The sequence below is a fragment of the Phalacrocorax carbo genome, chromosome 1 (assembly GCF_963921805.1).
Source record: "Phalacrocorax carbo chromosome 1, bPhaCar2.1, whole genome shotgun sequence".
Taxonomy (NCBI): Eukaryota; Metazoa; Chordata; class Aves; order Suliformes; family Phalacrocoracidae; genus Phalacrocorax; species Phalacrocorax carbo.
In genome coordinates this window covers 26,065,719-26,083,195 of record NC_087513.1, presented here as the reverse complement: position 1 = coordinate 26,083,195, position 17,477 = coordinate 26,065,719, and the positions used below count along the sequence as shown (strand labels likewise).

The following is a 17,477-nucleotide window of genomic DNA, read 5'->3' as shown; positions in this document are numbered from 1 at the left end:
TTTTTGAAGATTATACACAAGATCTCATGACACAAAGCTCCCAGAGATTACACCCAATTCTGTGTCAGCCCGTTTTGTGAATACCAACACCATCAGTTATATCATACTGCATTTCAGCAAAAGTTCAAGCTGGCCCTACTTAAAAGAAACAGAAGTTTCCAAAGAAAGCAATGTTTTCTCACAGCTCTGATAAGAGCTAAAGAATAAGGCCACTTCAACTTGGTCCATTTTTTCCATTTAAAAATAAAAGAAAAAAAAAGATGAAGGAAAGCTTGTCAGTTAAGTTTAAATATCAGACATTGCAGAACCCAAGATACAATGCTTTCCCTACCGTGTCCCTGTAAGAACAAAGTGCCCCAGCTCACATTAGATGTGACATAGGTGGTAAAAGTGTGTAACTGTGTACCCCAAAACAACTCTCACTAGAAGGCAGACTGCTTTCTAGCAGGCTCTTTGTGATGGGAGATCTATTACTGATGTTACAACTGAAAGAGGAAGCTATTCCATTACTCACATTTACTAGGCAACCAGCCCCTATAGCTGAACAGCCATAGGTAGAATCAATGGTTAAGCAGCAGTGCAAAAATTGCAATAAAAACTGAACAAGTTAGCCACAGTACTGCTGCATAACATGCCAAGTGTCTTCTACAAAGTAAACACTATTTTCACATTAAGTACAAATCCTTCCAAGCTGATTCTAAATATCATGCACACTCTTTATATATTTACTTTTGTTCCTCCCCTAATAAAAATAATTTATATTGTGCTTCTCATGGTATATATGTATTCCACTATCATGTATTCTTCCTTTGCTGATTATTCAGTTTTGATGGGGGACTACAAAATAAATTTCTGGAGCACTTGGTACTAGAATAACCAAATAACTTCAATAAAAAGTGATGCTGCCATTAAAAAGGCAGAGGATAAAAAAAATTAAAGCTCTTTATTAACTTATCACTAAAATCTACATATTCCACAAAGGTTACATACAGCAACATTACGCTGTTAAGAGGACAGTACGACATTTGTCAGGATCTTTTTATTATCCGCATATGCAATTTATTAGCCGGTTGATCTACAAGATATTATTTACCACAGGCAAACTAAATACTGTGCTTTTAAGAAATCTGCATAGAAATAATTTGATGTTTATTTTATTTTGGACATATTTACAAAAAGGATTTCTATGTGAGTTAGCAATAAATAATCCCAATATTCAAAATGTCGGTGCTCATGCACACACCGACAAGATGGTTGCAGCATGCTTTAAAAATATTATTTACAGTACAGTCTCCTTCATAGCCCTCTCCCTAATAATAAGCAGAAAGTGCATTTTCTTCCATATTCTCTCTCATTTCCTTTTGTTTTCATTTAGTCTTGCTTCTGAGGGATACAGCCTTCCATCTCAACAACTTCTGGCCAGCCTTCATACTTGTTTGTGTCCTTGTTGTTCTTTATATGCTATAAATAGAAAACATCGACCTACCGTTAATGTAAAGTCATTTATCCTGTTGCTTTAACTCACAGCTTTAAAAGGCATTTTATTTACTTATTTTCAGGCCATGGACAAGGAGAATACATCACTATTAGCCTCTTGTGCTCTGTATCAAATGTAACGATCTCTCAGTATTCACCACTTAATGTAACTTGCTCAGACAAGTGTATGCTTAAAACAGTTAAACCACACTGGGACAACATTTTTAAAATTTATTGTGGATGTTTATTTAGGAAAAGAGACATGGGGAAAAAAAAAAGACCAACTGCATTAAAACATGAACCCTTAGGAAAAAATGAATAAGGATACTAAATTTACACAGCACTGAAAATGAATAGTCAGAATTCTAAGAACATTATTTCATGTTGAATGTTCAGTTTGTTTGGTTTTTTTAATTAGAGGTTTATTTTTCCACCAAGCAACTATCTGCAGTCATGTAAGACGTTACTGCCTCCAAGAGTTTGCCACTGCTCCTGCAGTAGTTCCCACTCCCTCACAAAAAACACAACTTCCTTACTCTCCTTGTGGAAAACTACCTTTACTGGCAATTAAAGGCAACAATGACATGTTGAATTTTAACAGCTAAAGTATGGAAACATACTCTGTTTCACAGATTTTTGCTATGGCAGCAATCATTTTTTCCAGCAGAGCAAAGTGAATAGCTGGGAACACAAACACCTTAACTACCACTTATCTATCAGATGGCTGCCATTGTTAGTGCACTAAAACACAAGCGTTAGGCAGCAAGTTTTTAGTTTTTGAGTTAAATTGCATTCATTAAAAAGATAAATAATCTAATTACTGGGATACTAAGATCTACACCATATAAGACTTTTTTCTTATTTGTGAATCACCAAAGAATCTTTTTTGTACATTTAAAAGGAAGAGGCTAGTCTAGGAATAAGTTTGAAAATACCACTGTGTGCCAGTACTGCAACAGATATTCATCTCGAACAAATGCATGGTATTTATAAAATACGCTACACCTTAATTAACATAAGCTGTTAAATTACCAGTATGCTACAGAATCACAGACCTGTTCAAATGGACTTTTAGTCTTAACTCCTTTTCCACCGCAGAAGACCCAGTTGTCTCTAAAGCCAAGGTTAGTAATAGATGTGCTTCCTAATTCAGCGATCAGTTTCCGTGCTTCCTCATTAAGCCTTGAGCAAAACAGAGAAGTTCAGTATGTGAATAATACACATGCCCTTAGAGCTTTCATTGTTCAACAGACCATTCAGCTTTAATCTGATTAAATATAGTTTAAGTCAGTCAATATTGGGGAAGATCTATCTTTCAGAATTAGATAAGGCTAGTTTTGAAATCACCTGATCTAATGAGCTCTGCTCTTTAATATTGCAGTCTCAAGGAACCAGCATACAAACCTATCAGTACATCAAAAAAAGCCAAGAACCCTCTCCTGTGAGAATTTATACATACATTGCAAGTCATGTTAGCAATTCCTCAAGCAACTAAAAAAGTCAACCTTTAAAGTAAACATTGTTTGCAGGCTCAAGCTGAAGTCTAGATAAAGTAAAAGCTATTTTTGATTAGAAGAATGACCTAAATATATGAAAGAAGTTCTTGTCTGCTTGGGTCAATTATTTCAAAAGTCAGAATGCTGCCCCACAGCACAGTTCAGTGCCTGTAGGTCCAAGGAAGATAATTTTAGTATGGAAGGGAAAACGATTCTGGAGGATAAGTTATCATGCCAAAACCTCTCTTTTTTTTTCAGTTACTACATTTGCCCAATTATTAAACAACACACACCACTTTTGATTATTACTACTTACTGAGATATAGTTGTATGACTCACTTTAGCTATTATGAAAATGATTAAGCTCTTTGGAGGTTATCTGCACAACTCGCACTCCAAGTTTCTAGAGCATTAGGGCACCTTATACTTAAAATATTTTTATTTTGATTTTTGTTTTATCTTTTAAACATGTTGGTTCTTCACAATTTTAATTGTTTTCAAGAAGCGGCGTTTATGATTACCATCAACCACCAGTGGTAAGGTTTTGGTCAATTATGTAATATCACTAATACGCAGTAGTTCCTGGCTGTCAGCACGAATGGGCCAAATTCACCTTCTTGTGTAGCTGACACATCTACATACAAGCTTTCAAAAACATCAGCTGTGAAATGATTACTGAAGCAAACTAACTGTACTTATCTAAAACAAAAAGAAGAAAGGAAAAAGAGCAAAAAGAAAAGTAACAAAACAAGTGAGTAGCACAACAGACGGAAGATCCAGCCTTAACATAAAGAAACATGAAATTGCTCTCTTCTTCTAAAAGCAGTGAAGGTACAGACACTGAAGAATTTAATGCAAAAATTTACTGCAACGTCAGGATTTTGTCATAGGAAACCTGGTCCGATATAAAAAAAAAAATACAGAAAAGCTGTGGATGACAGATTGAACCAAAAAATACAGAGCATATTAGAAAAAAAGTTAAATGTTATTAAAACAACAGAGGAAAAGGGAAAAAGAAAAACCTCTTAATTTTCAAGTCGAAAAGCAATCCTTTGGAAAAGTGCTGGATGGAACAGACCAGTTTCCACCAGAGTATGTTCTCACAGTCACATTCCTATGTCTGGACATATCTGCATTTACTAGGATAAGACAGAATGAGCTATCAGCAATAGGAAAATCAGAACATCTCCAAGACGACAGATATCCTTCGCAGCATCCATTTAAAAACAAACAAAAAACCCAAAAAGAAACAAACAAAAAAAACCCACACACACACCAAAAAAACCCCAAGATGTGGGGAGAAATTCTAGGAGAGCAGCTAGAAGCTACAGGGTCTTCAGGAACTGGGGAAGATAAGGGTATAGTTTAAAAAAAGTACTATGCCTGACATGCAAATGTATTCTTCATAGCTATGAGTAAGCAGTTTGTTGGACTGACCATATGTGCTACATTGTCATCTTGTTGTATTAATGTCTTTTCTCCAAGGAACAAGAAAACCCATTACGTGTACTGAGAATTATGGGTACTGATTGCTAATCAGTCAACTATTAATCTCTGGCCTCTTCAGATTTTTGAAGACTTGTGATATTTCTGCTAATAGAGATAATAAAGGGTCTAATTTAGTACCTAATTTATTGTTTCTCTGTTGTTGGGATCACAAAAGTATACACCTACGTTTTCTGTGTAAATACGTACATAGCCCATTAGTTTTAATTTGATCCTTGCTGTCCCCAAATCACATCAGCATTATAAAAACTAACAAACTGAAAGCATAGCGTCAAATCCATCATTCTTGGAAGAACAGAACTTTATGAAAAGTGATTGTGTGATAAAGAATGCATTTTTTTTTCAGTATAAAATGGCATTTAGAAGTTTAAGCAATATTTACTACATAAATTTATTACATACTTGGTTGCACCATCATCATATGTTCCCATTAACACTATCGTGCCCTCCTGGATGGACTTCAGAAATTCAATAAATGGTGCCACATCTGAAGAGGAAAGAACACAAAACTGTTTAATAACAAGCAACCATTCCATATTTAAACACCTGCAATGCCTCCTGCAAAGCCACTCCTTTTAAGAATATTTGTAAATGTACTTATAAATTTACAAAAAGATGCTAAGTGGAAGAAAGATAAAATGCATCAGAGAACTCTTTCCTTTTATGTAGTTTCATCCATACTGTGTAAAGACATAAGCACTAGTGGGAACTACTCGGGAGAACAAGTGTGTTTGATTAACCATACCATTCCCTCCCACCTCAACTATTTGTGGTTTTTTTTTAAGCTGCATACTCCTCGCTATTACAAAAGGTAGAGGCAAAGCACTGCCTTAACTATCATCTTAAACCACCACAGCAAATGGAGCCTGGAAGGGGGTGGGGGTGGGGGTGGGGGGGGCAGTGGGGAGAGCAGGGAGAAGGGAGGGGAAGGAAAGAAAACAGGGGCATTTAAATTTTCTTTCTAACCAGCTACAGTAACTGCACCTACCTCCTCCCCACATGTCAAAGAATTTAGTGTCTAATGGTTCTCCTGTTCTGCCTGGAAGAAAAGAAAATAAATATTTGGTGTCATCAAATATAGCCAAAATTATTTTACAGACAACATGCCCAACTCCTCTTAATGACTCTTTCAGAGAAAGTGCTGCAGAAGACACCATATAAATCAATTCCTACGGTAACTCTATCTTTTATGAAGATTGCTCCTTAAACAGCAGAGCAGTTTGTTAAAACGTGCAGGAAAAGGTAAGAAGGGAAAAAAGAGAGAAGATGCAAACTTCTGAATTTTGCTTCAAGTGGAATATAAAACAAAAAGCCCACAGCCTCTAAAACCAATAAAGATAATTCACTTCATAGATTTGATTTTTTTTAAAATACGCTGCTTTTGCAAAAATAGGTAGCACAGCTATAGGTTACCTTTCTTTAGTGCCACTTGGAAAGTAAGAAAGATTAAAATTACACTTCATGTGTTGCTAGTGCATGGAAATTCTCAAGTTGATTTAAATATCCAAAACAAATAGAAGAAGGTGGACAATACAGTAATCTCAGCTTCTTTTTTTACTATCATGTCTAAAATGCAGTATTTGATGGAGGGCGGAATTTTCTTTTTAATACAAACATTCATTTAAAGTTTGGAAGACAGAAAGACTGGCAACTGTGTAATACAAAGGTAGGTATTTTGGTTTTGAACAGATTGAGACAATTTAGGAGGGCAAAACAGGATTAGGTGAGTATTGTTCAAGTCATGCCTTAAATGATGTAAACTTGAGTACAATCCAAAAATAACATGAATTTATATTGCAGTGAAATGACAAAGTGCTATCTCAGTGCTTCCTACACATTAAGAACAAAACTGCTAGTACCATCATTCAGTTCAGCTTTCAAAGTGACACACAGATAAATTTGTTTGGATTTAATGAAAGTTAAGAATCCTGAACCCAATTACACAACGGGACAAGATCTCTAGATATGGACTAATCTAATATACTGACAGCAAGCTAGGACATAATGAGCTAGTCTTTCCATGTAGTAACAGAATTGTTAAATAAGTTTCACTGAAGAGAGCAACAGAAGAATTTAATCTATAAAGTTTTATTAGTAGTGGCAACACACAAAGCCGAAAGTAGCAGCATTTTGTCTTCCACTTCATGCGTGCATTAGGAGTTTGTCTGATGTATCACTGAGAGAGTCACCACAGCACTCCACATTACTATTTTCATCACACATTTTTAGAAGTAAATGCACTTAGTTTTTCTATTTTCTAACAAAAATGTGTAAGGGCTAAGATCTGACATTATTTCAGTATAAATATACTGAAAACTTTCTTTTCTCCCCCTGCTTGCCTTTCACCATCCCTTAGTATTTCATCTTAAATTTCAGAAACAGTTTGAAAATTAAGACAACCTGCTCACTTAAGACGTCACTTACCATTGACCAAGGCCACATTTATTCCTCTGCCAACATTATTTTTAACTCCACTCATTAAACTGAAACAAAATAAACAATTTTACTTTTAACAGGACAATTTTCTGATGTGAAATATTTGTTTTTTAAATAGGATCAATCAAATTTTAAGAGATACATAGTTGAAAGACCACATGCTCATGAGTACTTAAACAAAACAAAATCTCCTTGAACTAATCTGTGTGCTGTTATTGGCACCAATGAACTGAGAACAATACAAATAACCCCAGTTGTATCTGTTTCATTTGATTGCTTAATCACCTTGGTTTCAAAGTATGTGTGTACATTAGAAGTATCACAAAAAATAAAGTGTTTTAATGTATTTAAGAAAATTCCTTGCAGTTAAAGAGCCTGAAACAAATAATAATTTGAGGAGCTTAGCACAGTCACATAACCAATATTTTAAGCTTTTTTTGTAGGCACATGATGAACAAAAGTGTCCAGTTTAAAAGCTGACTGAACGAGGCATTTAAAAGTAATATTGCAGCACCACACTAAGAGACAAGAAAGTCAAAGCAATTAGCTACTTATACCTATAACAGGAAAGCTATATCCAAGAAAAATAGGTAATACACTGATGAGACTTTAAACAATTAATACAATCTCAGAGTACAGTTACACATCCCAAGAAAACTGTCATGATCTATGACAGCAATTATTTGGCCAAACTCAGAGTGGCAAAGGAGCTGGAAAGAGATGCATTATGAGATGGAAGCCTCTCAGAGCTGTAAAGAGCTAAAGGGAACATCAAGACTGTTAGCTAGGACGCTGTGCTGCCTTGGGTCATGGCGGGTGTACCGCTCCAGTGAGAGGAAGCTTCCAGGCCGCCTCATCCCTTTTCACTGGCACTGTATAAGATTTCTGTTCTGCTGCCGGGCCCCAGCATTAACATTCTGAAGCTAGAGTTAATGTATACAAGGAGAAATAGGAGTAAGGGTTGAAACAATTACATAAATTAAGATAGCGAAGAAGTCTTCAGCTGAGATTCAAGAAAGCCCCTAAAGCGTAAGCATATAGGTGCACAGATCTCATTAATTACAAACACGCTCTAACAGATGTGTTAATTCCATCCTGATCAGGATTTCTTTAACCTCCCCAGCTTGCTCTGCGAAGGGGCTGCAGATGTATACAATCCTGTTATGTTCAAAGCTTTTTTCACATTTCTTCTGTGATCACGTGATGTCCAAGTCATGTCTGAACATCGTTCGAAGCAATGTTTCGGACGGACTGCATCCTTACACAGCTGCAACATCAGCTTTCTCGTGCTAACTTTGTGATCGGCGAGACACAAGAAATGGTCTATCACAGAACTATGACATAAATCCTCCTCTCTGATGCTATCTTTTGCAGCCAGGATGAAGACAAATGCCAAAATTTAGAGGAATGTCAAATTGAATAGACAACTATCAGGAACAGTCTCAGTATTAGTAGTTCAGAGAGGCCGTGAAAGACTACCGGTTAATGGTAACTCTTGGCACAGTGACTTAGGTTTTAAAGAGCTAGTAAGCAGAGATGAAAGAGTCCATATTCTTCTGTTAGTCCTCTAAGTTATACCATCTGCCAAAAATTCTGATTAAAATTAAAACTCTAATTCAATAACTTCTAAAATAGAAGACTTGAAATTTTCTGCTGGAATGTAGAATTTAGTTCTGGTTAGTGAGGAACTCCAGAAGTATTTTAGCCATTATGGAAGACTATTTCTTCTCTAATCACATGATTTTCATGTCACGTCTTAGCATCTGTTCTAAACAACAAAAACATATGGCAAATAAAAACTGAAACCACTGCCTTTTTTTATTTATGAAGTTCTGAACACATTCCTTTAATCATATAAAATTTAACGGACATTCAATTTTCCAAGAAGAATGACTTCCTTTTAACTACAAAATTCTCTGCAAATAGCAGACAAAAATATTCAATACTGGGGTGACTAGATGCTGAAAAACCACACATACATCACAGAAGTTAAAATGGATTTCAGACAACAAAAAATCCTGCAAATATGGATACAAGAATTACTAGTTATTAAAGGAATGTAGTGCAACATTCTGCTATAAGGTTACTGCGGCACAGTCATGCAACTGGCTTCCTACTGGAAGAAGTAAAATTGCATGGAGAAGCTGCTGGTAAAAAAGCCCATGAAGTAGCAACTACAATATTTAATATTTTGATGATGACTACAGCATGTTTTTTCAAATTAGAAAAATTTGTCATTCCAATTAGAAGAACAAGACTATAACTGAACTTCTATACAGCAGAATTCCTATTTTGCACCAAAATATCTATATAATTAAAAAGAAAAATTGAGACATTAAATGCATTCTGAATTATATCAGCACCTTTAGTGCTCTCATAAACCAAGCGACATCCTTATGCTTAATACACAGCAAAACACCTACATACTATCATTGACCAGTTAATGAAAACTTCTCCCTGCTTCCTTGTCTTGGAAGTATGAAGAATACAAAGTAATCAGGAAAACAGCATTTTGCAGGAGTGAGTTCACAAAATGTCACTAAAAAAAAAGAGCTACCGAAGAGGAAGTAAGTTCTTTCAGAGCTCTGGGATACTACTTCACACACTCGAGATTGCTTGTGCACTAAGTTACAATACTACAGCTGTAATGTGACAGTTTTCCCACAGGAGGGCAGCCGTTCATCAGTTTTAGAATTCTTCCAACAATTTACAATCAACAAGTTATGGGAGCTTTTGAAAGAAATCAAATGCGTTATGAGCAAAGCAGGAGATAATATAAAATTAATCAAATTTTCTGGTAGACATTTAAATAGACATTACAAGTCCTCCTCAGAAGGAATTCAGAAAGCTTTTTGCCAAGGCCAACTGGACTTAAGACTCCAACAGCTATGCACCAAGCTGCACACTAGTATTAAAAGAACTGAGGATTTCTTGCCAGCAACTACTGTCTTTATGTCACTTTCTTCTGTGAAATATCCTGTAGAGGGTTTTTTTTTTTTTCTCCACAGGAACAACAATCTCTTTTGGTTAACCAGTAAGCAAGACATTTAAAACAAACAAACAAAACCCACCCTACAATCCTGAAGTTAAAATATTACTTGCACTCCCACAACTTTTAATCAGTGAACCACCCCAAGTCTTCACAGACATTACGCTTCCTAGCAACCAGAATGTCAAGGTAGCACGTTTTGTAACACCAACAAAAATACCATGCAGAGAGATTAGATAAGACTGTCCAAGGTCACGAAGCGAATCAATGGTTAAGAATGGAAAGCAAAACCTAGCACCTTTTAGTTAGTATGTCCCAACGGTGAGCTCATGTTCACTTTGCATGTGCTCCATGACTACACTGTGATGTTCCACTGCAAACACACTCCTACACAAGCGAGCAAGCTTGAGCTAAGTTGGCCTCAAAGAACAGTTTGAAATTTGAATGGTGCTCCTGTTTCTACTAATAACACAAAGCGAAGAAACTGCACGTGTTTAGTTGTGGAAAAAAGCTGCCATTTCAACTTTGCTACATCTTAATTGCTAGAGTTAGTGCTAAAACCAGTCTTCTCTTTAAGACCATACAAGATTAATCTTACAGAGTTACTTCAGACAGTACAGTTATGGAAAATATAAACCAATACTTTTTACTCTCGTATAGAATAATTATCCTATTTACTATATTACATGGGGCATGTTGTTCACAGTCAAGTTGCCATTTGCTGTAGAATTCATTAGCGCTAACTGCCGTATGTGCTATCAGAACCATGCTGTACTCATAGTGTGGGCTGAGAAACAGCTAAAGTAGTAAAATAGTTTAAATGCAAATGGAAGGCAAAGGCTTGAAAGTGCAACTGGTATTAAAAAAAAATCTCCTTCCAACAACGCTAACAATCGTATCTTTTCTGACACATGACAGGTACTACCGAGTGATTGTGTTATATGAAGCTGCACACTCTGGGTGACAATAAGCAGGAACAACCTCAGAGCAAAGAAACAAAGAGTCTAAAAATAAATATTAATATTCCTCTTATGGAGCTTACTGAAAGGTACTCAGTTAACTACTCTAGACACAGTACTACTGATAATACTGTGTTAAAAATAGTTGTTAGAAACACCAGACAAACTCAAAACCAAACTATATTTCAAGCAGTTCCTTTCCTCATTTCACAATTATTTGAAGTATATTAACTTCAGCTACCATCAGCACAATTAAATAACTACCAATCATTAAAATACTATTTTTCCGTTTTTAAGTAATCCTTTAAAGAAAAGCGGAAAATATGTTCTAACATTGGAACATATGGAAAGAGACAGTTTAAAGATGACTTGCAGAAGACAATTCCACAGCAGTTTTAGCTGGTGACATTCAGTTAGAAGTATCAAGACTAATTACTTAAAAATAGTAATTCACTGAATTACTATTAGAAGCACAAGAATAAGTTACTTCAAGGCAAGTTTGTATCTGACTTGACAAAGTCTAACACTTAAGTCTGTAAACCTGAAATAAAGTGTAAGCCATCTTGCATGTATTAAAATAACTTATTTTTCTGCATTTACTGCAGAGTATTAAGTGTGCTTCATCAGAGATTAAGTTGTAATACAATATAATTTTTTCATGTAGTCAAACCATTGGCAAAATGAAATGACAAAGAACCACTTAAACTACTGATTTTGTGTGCAAAGTGATCCAAGACAGCATTTGAAAGAGATTCTTAGAAACAACAGGTGAAAATACTTACATATTATCTTCTACACAAATTTTAGGTCCCACTACATTCGCTGCTCCACTTGCCATTTTGAATGCAAAATGCTTCTCAGGACAAGCTTTAGAGATCCCACATTTGTATCTTGGAGGTTTTGTAGCTTTCAAAAGGAAATAAACCAGGATTTTAGGGACAACACCATAGGTAGGCTAACAGAGAACTATCAGTTAGTTTTATGAAGGAATTCAAGGAAAAAAGACAAGAGAAATGGTATCTTATCTGCAGTTTCATAGAAGCTTAAAATAATTTGGGTCTCCTGCACTACCTCATTATTCTATCTCTTATTCTCACCCTGCTGCTTGCTCTGGCACTGTCGTCAAAAGTCACAAGACAAAACTACAAGTGAAATGCTGGCAAAAACTAGACTTTACCAGGATATTAGGAAATCAGGAAAAGAGGGAAATGAGTTTCTGATTATGTTTAAAGTGTAATTAAGACTTTCTTAGCTATGAAAATTCAACAGTCTTATTAATTAGCAAAAGCAAGTCACAGCAATAACACATGCACATGAATACTCACAGCGTGCAGCTGCATCCAGTGCTGATCTAGCTAAAATGCAAAAAGAAAATTTTACAAGCTGTTACTATTAAAGTGTCATCTGCTATAAAATATCCTACAAATTTAAAACCTTTCTGTACCCCTATAAAGACAGGTTGGTTGACATGAAGTACCAAACACATCTGAAAGTTATGTTCCAGTAAAACATTAACCTTTACACAGTAAAGAATGAAAATTATCAGGAACCACATTTAGAAGCACCGCCTTAATTTATTACTCTCCGATTAACAGAAAGGTCCATGGAGATGCAAACCACCAGGGGCTTGTGGAGGTGTGGGCACTAAAGTGAAATGAATTCTCTTCTTACAGCTTTACCAGGATGGCATTCCTTTTCCCTAACACTGGAAGCCTGCAGCTCAGGTATATTTGAACCCAAGCATTCATGACTCCCTTTCTTCCTATCCCAAGAGACAAGTGACCTCATCATGCACATATCTACAATACATCTGTAATCCTTAATGACACCCGTGTCTCTTCAACGATTATTGAAGATGCCTCTAGCGACTGGTTCAGATGTCAGCTCACACTGCAGTAATCTGGAGTTAAATAACGTGAACCCTGCCCATGTACCAAAAATGGTGATTTTGTAACAAAAAGCCCCTTTAAAGATGAAGTTGGTTCAAAACAGACTTTGAATTTTAAGTCACCTCAGCTGCTAATCCTTTTCTGTGTAGAACCTGGGCACATGTGAAATATTTTGATTACTGCACATTCAATCGTACACAGTAGTATACCTGTGCAAGCAAAAAAGCCCACCCAAAACATAAATTTTGAACTGCTTAAGCAGCAGAAAGGCAGAGTGCAGATTTCCATAAACGTCATTCAAGTCTTCAAGTTTACAACTCCAGACTAGGACTGTAAGTACCAGTAAACAGAAAAAGCATGTAAAATTATGCATACTTGGCAGGCAAAAGAATCAAACTGATTAAGAGGGTAGGTTAATTTAAATTAAATGAATTTAAATTTAATTAGTTTAAATTTAAAATTTAATTTTAAAAAATTACGGGTAGGTTATTTTCATACAGAAAATAGCTTAATACACACATTATGTTTATATATGTGTAATATATCTATAAAAAGTAAGAGGTACACATTAAAAAAACACAGAATTCTTAAGTGTAAAAGTTTTAAGCAAAATGAATCTGATATTCTTGATTATGGCTCAAGTAAATATTAATAGATGTCCGGAGAAAACAAAGTCATCACTTACCAAATATGTGTCCTAAGTTTGCATCCATTTTTATTTCAAACACTTGAGATATGACATAAAACGTCAATAAAAATATCGCTACGACTACCACCAACTTCGCAGCACCTATTCAAAAGCATAGAAAAGTTTCATAAAAATTATCTGCAAATGATAACATTGTTTACCAAAATTAACTACAGGAGAAATGTGTATCAGATTACACTAAGCGGAACTCAAACAGGATGATGATTTGTGGACTAACTGAACAGAAGTAATCTGCAGGAAACTGACACTGCAATGTAAGGTGCAACTGAGCCAGTCCATCAGGTTACTAAACCAAATGCATACCCTGCTCTCAGCTTTCTCCAGCATCATGCTTGCCTGACACCACAGTATACCAACAGAAACCACAGACTTTTTTTTTTAAGCTGGATTTCAACAGAAAACAACTAACTAAACTGATCTAACTGGCTGCTGTCCAAAGGGCAAATTCACACCTCTCCCCATTCCACTTCCCTGTTCTCAGCCACGTATACCTGTTTCCTCACTGTTCACAAACACTCCTCTTTCCCAACCCCCAAAATTGAGCTACCTCTATTTTAATGTATGGTCAAGACTGAGTGATTAGGGTTCTGTTCATATACTGTAGCTTGGCTGCTCTGGTCAGTCAGGTCTGAGCATTACATACAAAAAAAAAAAACACAAACAAAAACAGCCCACAACCAATCAAACAAAAAAAGACTCCTCACCTCTTTTTCAACAAATCTGAATTACTGACCTTCAAAAAATTAGTTTGAAGACTCAAAAGAGCTATTTTTAAAAAGTACTAAAAAGCAGAACCTCTCCCCTCCCACTTTTAATATGTTGAAGCCTCAGGTAGCTTGAAGATTTACAAGCCTTTCTCCAGTGCTGAGCAGTCAAACTACCTCCTGGGAAGAGAGCTGGAAGCACAAGACCACAACAGTTTACATCTGAAATGGAAATTCAGGTGTATGTAGTATTACCATGAACCCCGCCATTTTTTAGCGTCATTTTCAATAGATCTTTACAGAATGCTTGGTGTAAAATCCTAACTGACTCAGAGTAGAAGTTAGGTGAGGAGGCATCTGATCAACACCCTGCCTGCCTGTCTCACCCCAGAATGTCAAACTGTTCGGAAAAAGCAACCTTACAGCATGCTTCTGTTTCTCAAGATTGCTGGCTAAATAAACCCTTCAGAAAAAAAATCCCAAACATACTCCTGTAGATCTCAGACTGCTTCTGTGATGGGCTGTTCAGAAAACCTTAAAATAAACCAATTACTCAGCTTTCAGAAGGATGAGAGATGTTAATCAATCCTTCCAAAAGGCTAAAAAAAGATAAATGGATAGCAAAAGAAAAATTAAGAAAGAGATACAACTTCTTTGGTTGCTTGTAGCTCAGTCTTCCTCTGTGTGTCAGCACATATATACCATGTAAGAAAACACAGATGCAAACTTAATATAAAAATATTATGCTAGAACTCCAAAGATTATTGCACTTGAAAGGTAGTGAACCACATGTAAGCACTAGAGAAAACACATGATCTGAACATGCATTAAGAAGTGGAGAAAAGGTTTTCAAAGCAGCACTGCTGAAAAAGACAAGATGGTACCAGATTTTGGAATGTGTCATCTAGGCAGTGGCAGTTGGGGAGAATGTTATTTCAGTAGATACTAGGCAAGATGAACAAGAAGTCAGTCTGAGCACTAAACATCCCCTCCACTCTATATCCTGAGCCTTTCAACTGAACTGCGAGCGCTCCCTCTAGGGGAGAGGTACAAAATCTAGAAAATTGGTTTAGCACTTGAACCAAAACCAGCCTGTTCACTACACGTTAACCATTCTATAGGAACTGACGTATCTTAATTTGTGGGTTTTAGCAACAAAAGTAGTTAGATGGCAGAAAGAAGAAAAATAGTAAAAAAGGTTTGGAAAAGTCAGTTGCCAGGTGATTTAGTTACCTTCTAAAAATTGCAGCATTTTCCAGTTCTTTATCAGATTTACTTTAGCAGGTTGTTCCCAGTTATATGTATTGAAGTTAATAAAAAAATTTTAGAAGTAGTGACAAAAATCAGGATTAACTTCATGCATTTAGAAGGATAATGTGCAACTCTCTTGGTAAAGAAAGTGTCATTATCTCCAAGAAGAGCCGGCAGCTATTGATAAATGCAACGCAGCAGAAACTCAAAACTCTTCAATTGCCACACAGGCTATTCTACTGCAAGGAAATGTCTAAAATTATATTTTTTTTTTGTAGTGTTATACTGGCAAAGACCTTATTTTTACAACCACTACACCTTCTGTCAAGTAAAATCAGTTTCTCAAATGCTGTACTACAGTAACTTACCTCTGTGGAAAGGCTTTTATAGCTTTCAAACTCCCAGTAACCATTCAGGAAGTTTCAGACGCTATATTATAATAGTGCACAGCATTTTTGGTTGGGGTGTGAGGCAGGGGAAAAAAAGAAATTGCTTAAGACATCAATTGCCCATTTCCTTATTCCTTCATCATCTTACAGAATTAGCAGCCAAAGTATGTCAAGTCCTGGCACCTCACCCAGCCACTGCAGATCAGCTGAAGCATTTTAACCAGCTGCTTGCTCTTAGACCATCCCAAATTCCAAAATGAGTTTCACTAACATCAATTAAATAGAACAGCAATGCCTGTTATGCCATTAATTTTTAAACCTTATTGTCATAACCTGTTAATCCTGTCTATAGTACTTGTTTCACAAGTGACAAAAGTCTGATTTTACTGAGCATACTTGCCTGCTATTCTCATGTTTAGTCCTCAGCCAGTTAATGATACTACTGCATTAAAAATAGCCACCTAGGGAAAAAGAAAAGCACGTCATTGTAATTACAGCCAAATAAGCACTTTTGTGATGAGTTAACAGTAAAAACAACCCACAGGTTTTCTAGCCAACAACTGTAATGATGATTGTCCTTAACACCTAATTCTTAATGCTCACAATAAAGAGAAGAAGATCTAGGATGGATTTCTGATGTATCACTTTCATTTGGTACTCCATGAAACAAGTGTTCTGAAAACCCATTAATTTAATTCCATCAACCACTACAAATTCCGTTCAACTTTCAACCCTTCAATCTGTGACACAGGTATTTAGCAGTGTTGTATCTAGGTAGCTTTTGATTTCCTAAAGCTATGTGGTAAAAGTCGTCAACTCCATCTGCATTGCTTCCAAGTCCTAGCAACTTTGGGATGCATGTTATCTGGCAACGTAACATAGCAAACTATGCTTTGGAGAGAAAAGATTTAAGCATTTTGGCCTTTAGATACTGCATAAATTGCATTCAATGAAACTGAACAGTTATTCTAATACTTTAGTCTATGCATTACAGGAATGTAATAACACATGTGTCACTCATAGCAGCATCCAGAAGATTCACGTGATGGTCAATGGTGACAGAAGCACCAACCCTAGAACTGAGACTACTTCAGAATAAACTGAAAACCACTGCCTATGAGCAAACACCATGTAAGCACCCAAAAGTTTCTTCCTGAGAAGCGCTTGCCACTACGTAAAGTCAAAACCGGCCACAGTCTACACAGACTTTGCTCAAAGGAATCATGTGGCCAGGAGGAGAAGGGAGGTGATGGTGCCCCTGTACTCGGCACTGGTGAGGCCGCACCTCGGGTACTGTGTTCAGTTTTGGGCCCCTCACTACAAGAAGGACATTGAGGTGCTGAAACGTGTCCAGAGAAGGGCAGCGAAGCTGGTGAAGGGTCTGGAGAACAAGACTGATGAGGAGCAGCTGAGGGAACTGGGGTTGTTTATCCTGGAGAAAAGGAGGCTGAGGGGAGACCTTATCGCCCTCTACAACTACCTGAAAGGAGGCTGTAGCGAGGCAGGGGTCGGTCTCTTCTCCCTAGTAACAAGCGATAGGACAAGAGGAAATGGCCTCAAGCTGCACCAGGGGAAGTTTAGGTTGGATATTAGGAAAAACTTCTTCACCGAAAGGGTTGTCAAACATTGGAACAGGCTGCCCAGGGAGGTGGTGGACTCTCCATCCCTGGAGG

General features: G+C 36.6%; 1 protein-coding gene across 1 annotated transcript; it reads right to left on the bottom strand.

The window, feature by feature from the left end:
* Window positions 1-924: 924 nt before the first annotated feature.
* On the bottom strand, window positions 925-13,575 carry FAM3C (FAM3 metabolism regulating signaling molecule C). Its single transcript, XM_064446595.1, has 8 exons — window positions 13,437-13,575; window positions 12,188-12,217; window positions 11,645-11,768; window positions 6,903-6,961; window positions 5,467-5,517; window positions 4,881-4,965; window positions 2,532-2,658; window positions 925-1,461 (listed from the first exon to the last, which is right to left on the bottom strand). The coding sequence occupies exons 1-8, from the start codon at window positions 13,462-13,464 to the stop codon at window positions 1,372-1,374; spliced, it is 594 nt and encodes a 197-aa protein (XP_064302665.1). The 5' UTR covers window positions 13,465-13,575; the 3' UTR covers window positions 925-1,371.
* Window positions 13,576-17,477: the final 3,902 nt, after the last annotated feature.

Excerpts from the sequence above, each read along its gene's own strand:
- FAM3C (XM_064446595.1), bottom strand. The coding sequence starts at position 13,464 with ATGGATGCAAACTTAGGACACATATTTG. Across the intron at positions 12,218-13,436 it reads AAACTTAGGACACATATTTG|CTAGATCAGCACTGGATGCA; the intron begins GTAAGTGATGAC and ends TTTGCATTTTAG. Across the intron at positions 1,462-2,531 it reads CTAAAAGTCCATTTGAACAG|CATATAAAGAACAACAAGGA; the intron begins GTCTGTGATTCT and ends TTCTATTTATAG.